The sequence below is a fragment of the Zalophus californianus genome, chromosome 6, assembly GCF_009762305.2.
Source record: "Zalophus californianus isolate mZalCal1 chromosome 6, mZalCal1.pri.v2, whole genome shotgun sequence".
Classification (NCBI taxonomy): Eukaryota; Metazoa; Chordata; class Mammalia; order Carnivora; family Otariidae; genus Zalophus; species Zalophus californianus.
The window spans coordinates 36535261-36554050 of NC_045600.1; the positions used below are offsets into that span (position 1 = coordinate 36535261).

The following is an 18790-nucleotide window of genomic DNA, read 5'->3' on the forward strand; positions in this document are numbered from 1 at the left end:
ACTTGATTGTTAAATTCTCATCAACCTGATCTTTCATAGGCAAAAATCAAAATGAAGCAGTAGGAAAAATTTATTTTATAACCTCATATTAACTCTGAATATTTCAAGAATGGACAGTTGTTTTTACCTGGAATTTTAAAAGGGTTTCTTCCTCGGAGTGTATAGGAAGTACACTCTTTTTTTTTTTTTTTTAAGATTTTATTTATTTATTTGACAGACACAGCGAGAGAGGGAACACAAGCAGGGGGAGTGGGAGAAGGGGAAGCAGGTTTCCCGCTGAGCAGGGAGCCTGATGCGGGGCTCAATCCCAGGACCCTGGGACCATGACCTGAGCTGAAGGCAGACACTTAATGACTGAGCCACCCAGGCGCCCCAGGACATACACTCTTAAGTAAATACACACTTTAGAAATAATTTGAATAGCTTGTGGTAAAAAATTATGTTAAGTAATATTTTTCTTTACAATGTAAATCTTTCTCTGTAGTTCCTTTTTGAGCCTTATTTAAAGTACTGTTAAAGAATGCCATTATTGGGTGCCTGCGTGGCTCAGTTGGTTAAGCGACTGCCTTCGGCTCAGGTCATGATCCCGGAGTCCCGGGATCGAGTCCCACATCGGGCTCCCTGCTGAGTGGGGAGTCTGCTTCTCCCTCTGACCCTACCACCTCTTGGGCTCTCTCTCTCTCTCTCAAATAAATAAATAAAATCTTAAAAAAAAAAAGAATGCCATTATTTTACTAATTTCCATGAGCAGAGTTCCCCCTGCAAACACATAACACATGCAATATCCTTTTAGGTTTATTCTGTTTCTCCTAGAACTCTTCAGCTCTTAATGCAAGAAAATTGAATCAATTATTCATTCATTTATTCAACAACTATTTACTGATAATAGATAAGCAAGAAAGAATAAGTTCAACAGTAAAATAGGGTTTTTCAAAAATATTGAGTGAAAAGAGCAAATGCAAAGAAGATACATACAAATATAATGCCATTTCATAAATTCATAGTTGTGTCTGTAATGTTTCTTTAAATAAAAAACAAAGAAGTATGGTAAAATGTTAACATCTGTTAGGTCTGAGTATCTAAGTGTCTATATTTGGGTTCTGTTATACTTTTTTCTAAACATTGTATATTTGAAATATTTTATACTTAGGCATTTTTAATTTTTAAATTAATAAAACAAGCAATATGATAGGAAGTGATAGGGACTATTTTAGATTGGTCGATTAGGGAGGATCTTTCTAGGGAGGTGACACTGAGGTCTGAATAACGGTACCTAGATCCAAACCCACCCCCTCCCCCAAGGTGGTGTTAGTGGTATTGGTAGTGGTAATACTGATAATTTTTTTAAAGATTTTATTTATTTATTCATGAGAGACAGAGAGAGAGAAGCAGAGGGAGAAGCAGACTCCCAAGGAGCAGGGAGCCCGATGTGGGACTCGATCCCAGGACCCTGGGATCATGACCTGACCTGAAGGCAGACGCTTAACCATCTGAGCCACCCAGGCGCCCCTGATAATTTTTATATAACATCTGTTGAATATGTATTTTATTTGCCAGGCATTGTGCTGAACACATTATTTCAGTTGATCCTTCTAACAACTCTTGAGTTGATACTCATTTTTTCTTTTAAAAATGGAAAGACAGATGCTTAAAAAGCTATCATTAAAGCAACAACAACAAAAAAGCATTTCACCCTAAGAATGAAAATGTGACTTTCTGAGGTAGGCTAGAATATTCATTGGTAAAAGCAATTTTTACTCACAGAAAAAAATGAAGAGGAAGTATTCCAGGGAGAGAAACAGCTATTGCTACAGACCTGAGGTAGACGCAAGCATAACATGTTCAAGGAAAGGACAGCTTAGCCTATGCTGTTGTTACCACAGCATAACTGGTAAATGGTCATTTACTCCCTGAATACTTATGTTGAAGGAAGCTCACCACTTTCAGACTTACCTTATTCTTACACAGAGTTTTTTTTTTCCCATGTAGGACTTACAGACTGATGGGGTCATATTAAAGGGCACAGAAGCTGGCTTAAGGGTTTCTCAGTGGCCAAGTTGGGGACAGTGTGAGCACCAGTAAGAACCATGAAGTGATGGATTATAATATATGTCTTTAAAAATCATAATTTCTTAGTGAAACTCAGAAAGAAGCTTCTCTTTAAAGAAGAATGCCAGATGAGGTAGGAAGAATGGTAGAATTAGAAAATGTCTGGCAAATCCCAATGTAATTTTGATTCAGGCAAGAGATACTCCATGGATGCTAAAATTTTGGGATGAAAGGCTGTTAGAGGATAAGATATTCATACAGTTTCAGTGTATCACTCCATGATTACTTACTAACTATAAAGGAAGGAATGTACCTTTAAAATGGAGAGATCTGTCAGTTACTGCCTTAACCCGGTGATCAGACTTGGTATTATGTGTTTCCTTGTGTGATGCAGTAAGTACCCAGCATCACCTACACAGTATCCCTGCCAGAAATGTTAAACTGGAACCTAATCATGAGGAAACATTAGAAAAATCCAGAATGTGGGGCAATTTATGAGACAACTAGACTGGATTTGTCAAAAATTCAGTGTCATGAAAACAAGATTGCGAGGTGCTCTATGCCAAAGTATTTAGGAATGAAGTGATATTTTTTCTGCAGTTAACTTTCAAATAGTTCATCAAAAAATAATGTGTGTATATGTATGTTTAGAGAGATAGGGAGAAAGCAAATAATAGTTGGTGAACCTAGGAAGTGAAAAGTTGAGTGTATGTGTGTTCATTGTACTATTCTGAAAAATTTACAGATTTTTAAATATTCAGAATTATAAACTGAAGAGGGTACTTACTCTGTTTTGAACTCAAATCCAACTTTTTAATATTTTTGTCCATTGATTTAATTGCGCTATTTGAAGCCACTTTAATAGATCCAAATCCCCCCCGCCCCCAATTTGGTGTTAGTGGTATTGGCAGTGGTAATACTGATAATTTTTACATTACATCTGTTGAATATTGCATTTTATATGCCAGGCCTTGTGCTGAACACGTTATCTCAGTTGATTCTTCTAACGGCTCTTGAATTGGTACTCATTTCTTCTTTTTAAAGATGAAAAGACAGATGCTTAAAAAGCTATCATTAAAGAAACAACAAAAAAAGCATTTCATCCTAAGAATGAAAATGTGAATTTGTGACGTAGGCTAGACTATTCATTGGTAAAAGCGAGTTAGAAAAATTTGTGATAAAGTCACTAGGCGTGCATATTTTTCTGGCCTTGAACTTGTTCTACATACAACCTGCCGTTAAGAAGCAATCTTCGAAGTCTGAGCCCCACATGGGGTGTAGAGATTACTTAAAAATAAAATAAATATTTTTTAAGATTTTATTTATTTATTTGACACAGAGAGAGCACAAGCAGGGGGAGCGGCAGGCAGAAGGAGAGGGAGAAGCAGGCTCCCTGCAGAGCAGAGAGCTGGATGTGGGGCTCGATCCCAGGACCGTGGGATCATGACCTGAGCTGAAGACAGATGCTTAACCAACTGAGCCACCCAGGTGCCCCCAAAATAAAATATTAAAAAAAAAAAAAAAGGCAATCTGGCGTGGTAGTAAAGAGCACACAGTCCTTGAAGCTAGAATGCCTAGGGTCACATTCCAGGTCCGCATTTACAAGTTATTGCTGCCTGAGAAGCACTTCTCCAGAATTTCATATTGGGAACCCCTATGTATTGGTTTTCTATTGTTGCTGTAACAGATTACTACAAACTTGGTGACTTGAAACAACACAAATTTATTATAATTTTCAGGGGTCAGAGTCCAAAATAGGTCTTGGTGAAAATCAAAGTATTAGCAGGACTGGTATTTTCATCTGGAGGCTCTAAATGAGAATGATTCTTTGCCTTTTCCAGTTCCTACAGGCCTCCCACTTATTGACCTTCTTCCCCCAAACCAACATTATATTTTTCTGTGCCTTTCTTCCATAGTAACATCTCTCTGACTCTTATCATGTTCTGCCTCCTCCTCCTACTTTTAAGAACAATGGTGATACATTGGACCCACCCAGATAATCCAGAATAATCTCCCTATTTTAAGATCACCTGATAAGCACAACTCAACACAAACCCCAAATAATACAATTAAAATGGGCAGAGGACCTGAATAGGCAGTTTTGCAAAGACATATAGATGGCAAACAGATAAGAGGAAAAGGTGCTCAACATCACTCATCGTCAGGGAAGTACAAATCAAAACCACAATGAGATATTACCTTACATCTGTCAGAATGGCTAGAGTCAAAAAGACAAGAAATAACAAGTGTTGGTGAGGCTATGGAGAAAAAGGAACCCTCATGCACTGTTGGTGAGAATGTAAATGGGTACAGCCATTGTAGAAAATAGTATGGAGGTTCCTTTAAAAATAGAAATACCATATGATCCAATAATTCTATTACTGGGTATTTACCCAAAGAAAATGAAAACACTTCATTCAAAAAGATATATGCACCCCTATATTTGTTACAACATTATTTACAATAGCCAAGATATAGAAGCAAGTGTCCACTGATAAATAAATGGATAACGAAGTCACACACACACACAGGAATATTACTCAGCCACAAAAAAAAGAATGAGATCTTGCCATTCATGACAACATGGATGGACCTAGAAGGTATTGTGCTAAGTGAAATAGGTCAGACAGAGAAAGACAAATACCATTTGATTTACCTTATATGTGGCATTTAAAAAACAAAACAAAAAGCAGATACAGACATAAATACACAGAACAAACTGATGGCTGCGGGAGGGGAGGGATCTGGGAGATGGGCAAAATGATGGAGGGGAGTGGGAAATACAGGCTTCCAGTTATGGAATGAATAAATGATGGAGGTAAAAAGTCCAGCATAGGGAATATAGTCAGTGGTATTGAAATAGCATTGTATGGTGACAGATGGTAGCTACACTTGTGGTGAGCATAATATAACATAGACTTGTGGAATCACTGTTGTACACCTGAAATTAATGTAACATTGTGTGTCAACTATACTTCAATAATAAAAAAATTTTTTTTAAAGATCAACTAGTAAGCTACCTCAATTCTTCTTTGCATGTAACCTAACATTCACAGGTTCCAAGGATTAAGGCATAGACATCTTTGGGGGATGATTTTTCTGCATTCACATCCACATTTTAAATTCTAAAAGTTGCATCAGGCAGCTGGGGCCGGGAGAAGATGATTCCGAAGTAGAGATACTGGCTAATGCTGAGAATTATGAGTAGGACCAATAATTGGGTGTAAGCTAAAAGGAACTACTGAGCAGTATATGTACATGTTTTAAAATTCTCTTACTGGCATAAGGTATATACGGTAGATTCAGTATTCAAGAGTGATTGAATTAGAAGGAAGCAACTAAGTTTTAGTTATATGGCAGGGAAAGATTAAAATATTAGAATAGATTTTATTTCTATTGTTTTGTGCCAGTCCTCAGGAAAATGATCTTGATTCAGTTACAACTTTGGAGAAGCTTTGTGTTTAATTTTAATTTTTGTATTTTTATTACAGATTTTTATGACGCTTGGATGCTACTCCTGACATGGAGAAGATTGAGGAACAGTTTGCTAATCTGAACATTGTTAAACGTTCCTCAGAAACTAAAGCGCCTGCTTACTTGCTTAGTATAGATACATCAAAAGCTGTACAAGGAGAAAAAGAAAACTTTGTTGCTGTTTTATGTTCTAATGGATCAATCAGAATATATGATAAAGAAAGGTTAAACATACTACGAGAATTTAGTGGATATCCTGGGCTTCTTAACGGAGTTAAATTTGCAAATTCTTGTGACAGTGTATATTCATCATGTACCGATGGCACTGTAAAGTGTTGGGATGCTCGATTAGCCAGTGAAAAACCTGTCCAGCTGTTCAAGGGTTACCCTTCCAATAGTTTTATTAGTTTTGATATCAACTGTAACGATCATGTCATTTGTGCTGGTACAGAAAAAGTGGATGATGATGCATTGTTGGTATTTTGGGATGCAAGAATTAATTCTCAGGATTTGTCTACTACTAAAGACCCACTTGGAGCATATTCAGAGACTCATAGTGATGATGTCACTCAAGTGTGCTTCCATCCCAACAATCCCAACATGGTAGTCTCGGGTTCAACTGATGGCCTGGTAAATGTATTCGATATTAGTGTTGATAATGAAGAAGATGCACTGGTTACAACCTGTAACTCCGTTTCATCAGTAAGCTGTATTGGTTGGTCTGGGAAGGATTATAAACAGATTTACTGCATGACGCATGATGAAGGATTTTGTTGGTGGGATCTTAATCATCTGGATACTGATGAACCAATTACATGTTTGAACATCCAGGATGTCAGAGAAGTAGTTAATCTGAAAGAAGGTATTTTGGACTATTTAATTGGTGGCCTATATCATGAAAAAATGGACAAATTGTTTCTTGTTGGAGGAACAAACACAGGAATTATTCACTTGATGAGCTGCACTATATCAGGATTGATCCATGTGACCAGCCTTCGTGGAGGGCATGCTGCTACAGTCCGTTCTTTCTCTTGGAATATGCAGGATGATTCTTTGCTAACCGGAGGAGAAGATGCACAGTTGTTACTTTGGAAACCTGGAGCAATAGGGAAGACATTTACAAAGAAAGACAGCATGAAAATAGCATCCTCTGTGTCCCAGCGAGTTCGAGTTCACAGTAATGATTCTTACAAGAGAAGGAAAAAGCAGTGATGTTATGTTGGGAGTTTACTTGAGAGGCTTTATAGTTACAAGTAGTTATTTTTGTGTACTACCTGTGATAGATATGTTTAAAGCTTATATGTAAAAACAAGCCAGTTAGCAAACAATCCTGGAAAAATGTTGAAAATGGTTTAATTCAGGTCTTCATGTATTCTAAAATTATTTTTTTTAAGCTGCCAGTTGAGTATATAATCAGTGAGTTGAAAGTAAAATTACATTCCTCATTTTTAAAACCCATCTGTTGAGTTAGTAAATGTTGGGTTTAAAGAAATAGCTTTGATAAGGACTTTTTAGAAGTAGATGGCTGGTGTGACTTTAAAAAAATCAGGTGGTTTGAGCTATGTGTTTTAAATTCAGTTTTTTTTTTTTACATTTTAAATCATCTTCATTATTTATAAAATCAAATCAGACTGTTTTCTGTAGGAGCTCCAACTTGCTTAATACACATAGATTATGTTGGAGTATTTAAATGTAAATATTCTAATGATTCTAAATAGAACTAAAGTTTTTTAGAAATAAAATGATTTGCATCTATTTAAGAAAAATATATTTAGTATATATTTGCATCTATCTGTCTGGATAGATTTTTTTTTTTTAAGTAGGGTCCACGCTCAGCGTGGAGCCCATTGTGCGGGACTTGAACTCACAACCCTGAGACTATACCTTGAGCTGAGATCAAGAGTCAGATGCTTAATGGACTGTGCCACCCAGGCACCCCATTTGCATCTATACTTTTAAACAGTTAAAAATAGGCAGATATTTCATTGATGAAATGGAAATTATCTTGCAAAATTCATTTTGAGATTTGAAGGGAATATACAAAAACAAAACTATTTATAATAGCAGAATGACTTTTTATTTCAAAATATTCTACTATTTTATGATAAAATTTTCTTTCATGGTGTTTCATCCATAATTTTAAACTTTGGTGCCCATGGGGAGTGGGGGCCATGCAGGAGGTGCTGCTGGAGAAAGGAGGACACCATAATTTTAAACTTGAATTTTTGTTGACTGACGGTTTTTTCATCCTTACTGTTAAATATTTTTCCAAAGAATCTTTTTTTTTTTAAGATTTTATTTATTTCACAGAGAGAGACACAGCGAGAGCGGGAACACAAGCAGGGGGAGTGGGAGAAGGAGAAGCAGGCTCCCCACTGAGCAGGGAGCCCGATGTGGGGCTCGATCCCAGGACCCTGGGATCACGACCTGAGCCAAAGGCAGACGCTTAATGACCAAGCCACCCAGGCGCCCCTCCAGAGAATCTTAATTAAAAAGTTGGTCACTTGGGGTGCCGGGTGGCTCAGTTGGTTTAGCATCTGCCTCTCGATGTCTCAAGTTGTGATCTCAGGGTTGTGAGATTGAGCTGCACAATGCTCCATGCTCAGAGCAGAGTCTGCTTGTCCCTCTCCTGCACCTCCCCAGCTCCCGCATGCGCGCTCGCTCTCTCTCTCTTTCTCTCAAATAAGTAAGTAAAATCTTTAAAAAAAAAGTTGGTCACTCTAAAGGTTTGGTATGTTTTCTTATGTTTAATTACAAATAAAAATATCTTTTTATAGATAAGAATATTTATGAAGATACTGTAAAACATTTTTTTATCTTTTCAACTAAAAATATTGTCATGAAAAATATAAACATTACTTTAGAACCTTTTACATTTCTCTTTAAATGTTAATGACTTATCTCGGACACCATAGCACTAGGGGAAATAGTATTCTACAGCACAATGCAACTTACATGTAGGTATGATCCAGCTTCACTCACTTGAGAGGGAATAATAGTTAATTCACTGTTAAACATACTCAAAATAAATAATTCTCTCTTTTTTTAAAGATTTATTTATTTATTTTAGAGAGAGCATGAGCAGGAGGGGCAGAGGGAGAAGGAGAGAATCTCTAGCAGACTTAATACTGAGTGGGGAGCCCGAGGTGGGGCTTGATCTCATGACCCTGAGATCATGACCTGAGCCAAACTCTAGTTAGAGGCTTAACCAACTGAGCCACCCAAGTGCCCCTCAAAATATGTAATTCTTATTTGAAAAGATTCACCTATTCTTGCTGTTGTTCAAATCATGAACCTGAGGTTAATTCTGGATTTTTTTCTTTTCTCCTATTTAGTCAATCACCAAGTCCTGTGCCACTCCACCTCCTAGAATCTGTCTGCTGTTCCTTTGCCTTTACCCCGCCCCCGCCACTAGTGCCTTAGATAAGATTTTCATCATTTCTCTCCTAGATTACAGACCCTGGCTCTAATCTGCTCCAATTCATTCTTCCCACTATTTCTAGGCTGAATGTAGAAAACAGATTTGATAATGTCTCATGCTGCTTAAAATCTTTGGTACATTTTGATCTTTTGATGGAGCACTATGTAAAAATGAAAAACCATGTTTTTAAGATACTTAGGATATGAGATAATGCTGACTAAGTAGAAAAGCTGTATAAAAAGACTTGGAGACATTGCATTTATAAAACAACAGGAAATGAAACAGTTTTTAAAACAGTAAAACTTTAAAAAATATTTAAAATTTAAAAGTAATTAATAGAGGGCACCTAGGTGGCTTGGTAGGTTGGGTGTCAGACTCTTGATTTCGGCTAGGGCATGATCTCAGGGTTGTGAGATCAAGCCCTGTGTCGGGCTCCCTGCTGAGTGTTCTTTCTCTCCCTCTCCCTCTGCCCTTTCTGCCCTTCTCTCTCCCTCCTCCTGGCCCCCACCAAAAAAGTAATGAATAGAGTTGGAAGATGCAGGTGAGAAAATACCTTTGAAAATAGACCTCAAAGAGAGAGAGAGTGAGAGAAAAGATTAAAGCCACAGAAGATAAATATAGGGGTCTAATATCAGATTATCGGTTTTTACAATGTGAAAAAAAATGTAAAGGTTGGAGTTGTAATGAAATAACACTAGAGACTATCCCCAGAACTCCAGTCTTCAGATTGTAAGGCCCAACAGAGTGTCAAGTATAATAAATGAAAAAGACCCACACCAAGGCATAGTACTCTGAAGTGTCAGAACTCCAAGAACAAAGAGAAAATTTTTAAAATTTCCAAAGGAAGAAGGGGGAGGAAGCAATCACTTAGGTAGAAGGATAACATGTGAATTAGACTCTTTTTTTTATTTTAATTTTTTTACGATTTTTAATTAATTTATTTGAGAGAGAGAGAATGAGAGATAGAGAGCACGAGAGGAAAGAGGGTCAGAGGGAGAAGCAGACTCCCTGCTGAGCAGGGAGCCCGATGCGGGACTCGATTCCGGGACTCCAGGATCATGACCTGAGCCGAAGGCAGTCGCTTAACCAACTGAGCCACCCAGGCGCCCCGTGAATTAGACTCTTCATTAGTAAATCTGGATGACACAAAATGGTGAATCAAAGTTCCAACTTCTGAGGACAATTTCCTGCTATCCGAACTTAAGCTCTCCAAACTCACGAAGCAAATATATGGCAATAAATTTTTTGAGACATCCCTTGCTCAGTGAACGTTTTTTCCTTGCTCTCTGAAACTAAGGAACCAAATTTATTTCCCTAACAGAATATCCATTGCTAACCACACTCATTGGCCACTGAGGAATTTAAAATTTTGGATTTTAGGAGATAATTGCTTTTCAACCTTCAATTCTATAGGTCTATTGCCCCCACATGTGAGGTTTAAAACTTTACTTTCTATGCAGGTTTTGAAAAAGGATACTGGAGGATGTAGTCTACAAAGAATAAAGGAATAAATCAAGGAAGACAAGAGATACCAGGAATCGGGGCACCGATTCCTCTCATAGTGGCAGGATAACAGCTTTGCAGCAGGCCCACAGTATTCAGTCCAGGTTGGAAAAAGAGGACATCAGCTACCAGGAGGGAGAAGTCCGGGGAGAAAAGTGAACTTGACAGGTTTCCCAATGCATCTGACCATGTGGAAAATAGAATAAGTGCCTTAAACCCACCAATTAAAAGAGACCCTCCTATTAAAAATCATCTAAAAACAAAAGTTTTTAAAAGATTAAAAATAGGGATACCTGGATGGCTCAGTTAGTTAAGCATCTGCCTTCAGCTCAGGTCATGATCCCAGGGTCCTGGGATCAAGTCCCACATTGGGCTCCCTGCTCAGCGGGGAGCCTGCTTCTCCCCCTCCCACTCCCCCTGCTTGTGCTCGCTCGCTCTTTCTCTCTGACAAAATCTTAAAAAAAAACTAAAAAAAAGTAAAGGATGAGGAAAGGTATACCATCCCACAGAATGGGAAAAAATATTTGCAAATAATATATCAGATAAGAACTTGCATTCAAAACACTTTTAAAATGTTACCACTCAATAATAAGAGAAAGCAATTTTTGAAATGATCAAGGATCTGAATAGACATTTCTCGAAAGAAGATACAGAAATGGTTAGTAAACACACACACAAAGATGCTTAACGTTATCGGTCATCAGGAAAATGCAAACCAAACCACAATACCACTTCACACCCACTGGGATGGCTATAATCCAAACAACGTTGGTGAGCTTATGGGGAAATTGAAAGTTTCATACACTGCTCTGCTGTTAGGGAATGTAAGATAGTATGGCTACAGTCTGGCCGTTCCTCAGTAGTTGCTGTTTGACCCAGCCGTTCCAAATTAGGTATATGCTGCAGAGAATTGAAAGCATAAGTCCACACAAGAATTTGTACATGAGTGCTCATAATAGCATCATTCATAATAGCCAAAGGTGGAAATAATCCAAATAACCATCAATTGATGGAGGGGTAAATTATGGTATATCCATAAATGGAATATTATTCAGCCAAAAAAAGAAAAGAAGTGCTAATACATGCTCCAACTCAGATGAATCTTGAAAACATGCTGTGTAAAAATAGCCACAAAAGACCAAATTGGATGATCTCATGTACATCAAAAGTCCAGAATAGTCATATAGTCTATAAAGAAAAAGAAGAAGAAGAACAACAAAAGAACATATATTCGTGGTTACCTAGGGCTGGGAGGTGGGAGGAAAATGGGAGGGTTGGTGGATGTTTGTGGGGGGAGGGTGTGATGCATCACTGATGGTGATTATAGTTGCACAACTCTGAATATAGTAAAAACCATTGTGGGGCACCTGGGTGGCTCCGTCGTTAAGCCTCTGCCTTTGGCTCAGGTCATGATCCCAGGGTCCTGGGATAGAGCTCCGCATTGGGCTCCCTGTGCCGCAGGAAGCCTGCTTCTCCCTCTCCCACTCCCCCTGCTTGTGTTCCTGCTCTCGCTTGTCTCTCTCTATCAAATAAATAAAATCTTAAAAAAAAAAAACATTGTACACTTTATTTCTTTTGTATTGTACACTTAAATGAATTTTACCCAAATGAAGTTATTACCAAAAAATATATATACCAGACAAATATGAATCAAAAAACCAGGGTGGAATTGGTATTTTTTTTTTTAAGATTTTATTTATTTGAGAGAGAGAGAGAGAGCACAAGGGGGGTCAGGGGCAGAGGGAGAAGCAGACTTTCTGCTGAGCAGGGAGTCTGACCTGGAGCTCAATCCCAGGACCCTGGGATCATGACGCAAGCCGAAGGCAGATGCTTAAACAACTGAGCCACCCAGGCACTCCTTGACATAATGGAATTTAAGTTTAATAACCTTAATTCCAAAACCAGATGAAAATGAAGAAAAAAGTGAAGTCCATTTGTTTATGAATATATATTCACTGTTAAAAATAGCTAACCAAATCCAATAGTGTATTTTTAAAAAAATATGACCAACATGATCCTGGGGTCCTGGGATCAAGACCCACATCGGGCTCCCTGCTCCTCGGGGAGCCTGCTTCTCCCTCTCCCTCTGCCTGTCGCTCCCCCTGCTTGTGCTCTCTGTGTGTCGGGTAAATGAATAAATTCTTTAAAAAAATAATAAAAAATATGACCAACAAAGGTTTATCTCAGGATGATGCAACATCAGAAAATCTATCACAGGGTGGGGGAAGAGATAGCAGGGTGATGGGTATTAAAGAGGGCACATGTGGTGAGCAATGGGTGTTATATGTAACTGATGAATCGTTGAACATTACCTCAAAAACTAATGATGTACTATTATACAGTGGCTAACTGAACATAATAAAAAAATTTTTTTTAAGAAAAAAAAATCTATCCCAGGGGAACCTGGGTCGCTCAGTGGGTTAAAGCATCTGCCTTCAGCTCAGGTCATGATCTCAGGGGTCCTGGGATGGAGTCCTGCCTCAGCCGCCCTGCTCATCTGGGAGCCTGCTTCTCCCTCTCCTCCCCCTCCCCCCACTTGTGCTCTTGTGCTCTCTCTCAAATAAATAAGAAAAATCCTAAAAAAAAAATCTATCGGGCGCCTGGGTGGCTCAGTCATTAAGCGTCTGCCTTCAGCTCAGGTCATGATCCCAGGGTCCTGGGATCGAGCCCCGCATCGGGCTCCCTGCTCCTCGGGAAGCCTGCTTCTCCCTCTCCCACTCCCCCTGCTTGTGTTCCTGCTCTCACTGTGTCTCTCTCTGTCAAATAAATAAAATCTTTAAAAAAAATCTATCACAGTAATGGACAAAACAAAAAAAATCATGATTATCTTAATTGATAAAAACACAGTAGGGTTTCACACCTATTTATGAAAAATATAAACATGCTAATGATAGAATAATTTTTTAACTTGGTTAAAGTTATATATCAAAATCTTGAGTAGACATTATTCTTTTTGGAGAAGTGTTAGATTAAATACATTCCTTTTAAGACCAAGATTCAATGAGGAAGCTTATCACAATAGTATGAATTCTGGCCAATACTATAAGGAAAGAAAAAGTATGATAACATGTAAGGATTGGAAGAGAGGGGGAAAAAGTCCTTTGCAAATGATATATACCTAGAAAACCCAATATGCAAATGATACATACCTAGACTTACCTTTACAACTCTTTCAACTAATAAGAGTTTCAGCAAAGCTGCCAGAACAAGGTCAGCCTACGAAAATCTCAAGTATATCATTTTACGATAGCAGGAAATTTAAAAAGTATCAAGGAATTAAGAAGAATACTCAAGAACTATTTGGAGAAACTTTAAAATTCCGATAAAGACAGAAGATGTGGGGCACCTGGGTGGCTCAGTTAAGTGTCTGCCTTCGGCTCAGGTCATGATCCCGGGGTCCTGGGATCAAGGTCCGCATCGGGCTCCCCCTCCTGTGGGGGGAGCCTGCTTCTCCCTCTCCCTCTGCCCCTCCCCCTTGTGCTCTCTCTCTCTCTTTCTCAAATAAATAAATAAAATCTTTTTTTTAAAAAAACTAGATTCCTTAAATGGTAGACTTAAATGATAAAAGATGAAAACTATAAGTTTAATACAAGGAAGTATGGGAAAATATCTGTGACCTACAAGTGGAAATGACTTCTTAAACTTCAAAAAGTATTGGGGCGCCTGGGTGGCTCAGTCGTTAAGCGTCTGTCTCCGGCTCAGGTCATGATCCCAGCGTCCTGGGGTCAAGCCCCGCATCGGGCTCCCTGCTTGGCGGGAAGCCTGCTTCTCCCTCTCCCACTCCCCCTGCTTGTGTTCCCTCTCTTGCTGTATCTCTCTGTGTCAAATAAATAAATAAAAACTTAAAATAAATAAATAAATAAATAAACTTCAAAAGTATGAAGTATAAAGAAAAACGAAAGAAATTTTATATCAAAATTAAGTATTTCTGGTCCCCAGAAATCTATAGTCAAAAAACAGAGTGCGAGAAAATATATTTTAAATCAACAAGTGGTTAAATTAGACTATAGACTATAGACCTGCAAATCCATAATGGAAAACAATGCCAGTGGAAAAATGAGCAAAGACTATGAAACGCAATACGCAACTGATGAGTTGTTGAAATTACATCTGAAACTAATGATGTACAATGTGTTGGCTAATTGAATTTAGATAAAGAAAAAAGACTATGAGAAGGCAAATTTTGGAAGGACTTAAAAAGGTGGCCAAACTCCTTAGTAATTAGAGAAATGAACTCTTAAACAATCACTCTATACCTTTTAGAACTACAAAATTAGAAAGAGAGGAGAGAGGGATGCCTGGGTGGCCCAGTTGGTTAAGCAACTGCCTTTGGCTCAGGTCATGATCCTGGAGTCCCAGGATCGAGTCCCGCAACGCTTCTCCCTCTGACCCTCCCCCCTCTCATGTGCTCTCTCTCTCTCTCATTCTCTCTCTCTCAAATAAATAAATAAAATCTTAAAAAGAAAAAAGAGGAGAGAAAGAGTAGAAAAGAGATTTTAATGGGAAAGAAAAAAATCACTTCCAAAGGATATTACACATCTGTTGGAGAGTTTAAGAACTAATAACATGCACTCAGAAAGCCATGTATATGAACAAGAGTGGGGACAAAAAAAATGTATAAGAAAAGAAATGGATTCAGTACACTATTTAACCCTTCACTGGTGAATAATATTTATGTAGTCATAATGATGTAACACAATATTGATTTAATCAAAATTTGTAAAACTATTGGGAGCAGGGAAGAGAAGTGTAAAAGGTGTGCAAATGTTTGGTTTTCCTCTCCCATAGTAGAAAGTCAACAGTTTTTCTGTGGATAAATCAAGACAATAGCACTATAAGCACACTTGAAGCGTGTAAGTACATTGCTTGCCAAAAAAAGCTAAACAAGTTGAAAGGGATTCCCTCTAGAGAAGAGCTGGGCTGGAGAGATTGGATGGGGGACTGCTGCTTTTGTTCTTTGATCTTTATTATAGACATACCTTATGGTAGAATATCAGGATACTTCTGGCTGCAAATAGCAGCTCAATTCAAATGAACCATATAAGGAACCTATTACCTCACATAAGTTCAGAAGTGGAACATTTCCAAGATGGATTGTCAGCAAGAATGTAAATTCTTTCCATTCTTCTGCTCTGCCAATCTTCATCTTGTCAGCCTCAAGTTCACAAGATGACTATTATCAGTAAATGATCACATCCACATTCGACTATGTCCAATGGAAAAGAGAGTGTTTCTTCGTCTATGATCCTTTTTATTATTGATCACACACATACACACAAACACGCACTTTCTGAGAAGCCTCACAGCAAGTGTTATCGGCCGGAATTTCTTTATGTGCCCAGATGCCTAAAATAGTCGCTATCAGGAGAAATGCGATCACCACCAATTGGCCCAATCATAATTCGCTGCCTGTGGGGCTGGGGATAACATATACTCTTCTGAAGCACATAGGTCCAGGGAAGGATGCAAAAAGTAGGTTGGGCTTCATGAGTAGTTGCTGAGAAGGTGGCCAACAGTGTCTCCTATAGGTACTACTTGACTTCAGTCATGTGTATGATTTCTTCAAAATATTTCTCATTTGAACATTGAATCAAATAAATGTAAGATATTTATGAGGCAATAATTAACCTGCACTGTTTTACTTTTTTCCATCAACATGCATTAAAGTGCAAACTATTCTACCTTTATTGGGTGATTATTTAGAGGAGAGGGAGACATTTAACACATTTAAAAGGAGAAATTTAAAAATGTGTCAGATGATATTTGTTGTCCTTTTGGCAAACTTTATATAATTTTCTGCCACTGCAGTCAGCAATGTCATATTGAATCAATTTGCTATTCAATTACTGACCCATTTTACTAATCCATCTCTCAGATCCACAAACCAACTCAATTATCTAGCTTTGAGATTACTCATACATTATGTCTTTTGCACTTTAGTGCTGCCTGGCTTTTGTGCATTACACTGCCCATTATCTTTTTAATCATGTAAAGTTGTCAGAATTAAAATCATCTAACTTTGTAGCCCCATCATCCTTCATTCTTCCCACTTTACATTGTATGCTTAAGCAAAACACACACACACACACACACACACACACACACACACACAAAACAAAAAAACAAAACTTACTTGAAATCCTTGAAAGCATCATGAAAAATGCAGCCCCACTTCACACTGGTGTCTCTATCTGAAAACTGGAGATAAGAGTAGCCATGGAAACTCCTGTCTCCCATTATCTGGTCTCCCTTTCCATAGTTATAAACTCCAAATCATAGGTGGGGATGTAATATGAAGAATAAAGATTATTTCCCAGAATATTTTACAAGTGTTTGTGGTTATAAGACTATGTTGGGGCAATGGGATATAAGAATCTGCATAAAATGACAGCTGTTGAGTTCCCTGTGCCCCTTCTCCAGCTGTCTGGAATGTGGATGTGATGGCTGGAGTGCTACCCAACATCTTGGTCTGTAAGGATAAAGGCTGCGACTAGCTTCTAGACTAGTTGGTGAAAAGGAGTCTGGGACCCTGAGGTTTTGTGGAGAAAGAAACTGCTCTATTGCTTAGCTCTGTATTTTAAGTCTCTGTTACAATTGTAGCATTATATGAACTTTTTAAGATGGTTGGCAATATTACATGAGCTGATACATGTAAAAGCTCTTAGAAGACTGTCTGGGAGTTGGGGTGCCTGGGTGGCTCAGTACCTCTGCTGTTACCTGCCTTTGGCTTAGGTCATGATCTCAAGGTTCTGGGATTGAGCTCTGTGGGGGCTCCCTGCTTGGTGGGGAGTCGGCTTCCCTCAGCCCCTCCCCCCACTGTGCTCTCTCTTTCTCTCTCTCAAATAAAGAAATAAAATCTTAAAAAAAAGGGGGGGGCGGCGCCTGGGTGGCTCAGTCGTTTAGCATCTGCCTTCGGCTCAGGTCATGGTCCCAGGGTCTTGGGATCGAGTCTCGCGTCGGGCTCCCTGCTCCTTGGGAGCCTGCTTCTCCCTCTGCCTCTCTCTCTCTCTCTCTCTCTGTCTCTCATGAATAAATAAATAAAAAAAGTTAAAAAAAAAAGGGGGGGACAGCATCTGGGAGTAGAGTAAGCACAAAGTAATATTTATAATGTTATACTATTTCCATGCTTTGGTAAGGTTGTTTCAGAGCTCTGCCTGGTGGTTTGTTTGACAAACTCCTATTTTGTCCTTATGACCCAGCTCAATCATTTCCTCCTCCTTGAAACTTTTTGATCTCCATCTAGGGAGTTAATCCTCCCTTTGCTTTATACCAGCTCTTAACCTTGTGTGTAACTTTTATAGTAACTTGGTATTTTTGTTTACACATTTGTCTCCCTACTAAACTGCTCTTTCTCATTAAAAAAAAAAAAAGGCTATAGTTCCCGTTTTAAAAAAGATTTTTATTTTTAAGTAATCTCTACACTTGGTGTGGGGCTCAAACTTAGAACCCTGAGATCAAGACCCACCCACTCCACTGACTGAGCCAGCCAGGGGCCTCTAGAGTTCTCTTTCAATAAACATAAAAATTTCATGGTTCGTGTAGATTCTGATGCTGCCCCTAAGCTTATGACAATACTCAATATGCCAATCTGGCAAACCACCATACCTCCCAACCTTACCCCAAAGATCCTGATGCACCTCTAGAGGAGACATATCCTTCCTCCCCTCTTCTGGTCCACTCAGTGGATCAGCTGAGTGGACCAGCTCACTGTCTGGTGGGCTGGGCACTGTAGTGGATGATGCTGGAGATTTGGTCTCCGCCCTCCGAGAGCCTGCAATATGCCAATGGAAACAGAGTCTCAACTAATAATAAAAAGAAGATGTACAGAGTGCAAAAGTAGGGGGGAGGAGGAAAAGATTCATTCTGTTCTCATGCACAGGTTAAGAGAAGATGATGCCTGGAATGTATTTTGAAAGAAAAATAGTTTACCGGATAGGCTGGAGAAAGGGGAGAAAAGAGCAACAGACAATAAAATGGGCAGAAGGAAGAACATGTGCGAAGGCACAGAGGCATTAAATACGTGGTTAATTTTAGTCACGAGCATTGGACTCAGGTCTTCCCAAGTTTCTTTGCAAACACATTCACGAAGCATTTCTTAGGGTGATTTACCTCTGCAGATGGCTCACTGCATCTATTATGCCTTGATTTCTCACTGTTTTAATTCTGAGGACAAGGTTTCCCTGTGCTGTTTTCTAGACTCGATATCACTAGGTATGGCTGAAGTTGTTAATATTATTACTCTAAAGAAGTGTTCCTCAGTGCCACTTCAAGGCCGCCCTGTTGACTCACCCTGCAGTTGTGTGCATTCATTCCTTCTAAAGGCTCATTCTTTTCCCTGACATT

General features: G+C 38.8%; 1 protein-coding gene and 1 long non-coding RNA gene across 5 annotated transcripts in view; one reads left to right on the plus strand and one right to left on the minus strand.

Moving 5' to 3' along the window:
- Positions 1-7373, plus strand: part of WDR89 (WD repeat domain 89) — a 106479-nt gene extending 99106 nt beyond the window's left edge. For all 4 annotated transcript variants that reach the window (XM_027568959.1, XM_027568958.2, XM_027568960.2 and 1 more), the window contains exon 2: positions 5541-7373. In XM_027568959.1, coding sequence (XP_027424760.1) covers positions 5572-6735 — 1164 coding nt within the window. In that variant the 5' untranslated portion in view covers positions 5541-5571 and the 3' untranslated portion in view covers positions 6736-7373. The remainder of the gene's footprint in view (positions 1-5540) is intronic.
- Positions 6553-18182, minus strand: LOC113908644. Its single transcript, XR_003515562.1, has 3 exons — positions 18066-18182; positions 16581-16645; positions 6553-6619 (listed from the first exon to the last, which is right to left on the minus strand). It is a non-coding gene; the product is annotated as an uncharacterized LOC113908644 (long non-coding RNA).
- Positions 18183-18790: the final 608 nt, after the last annotated feature.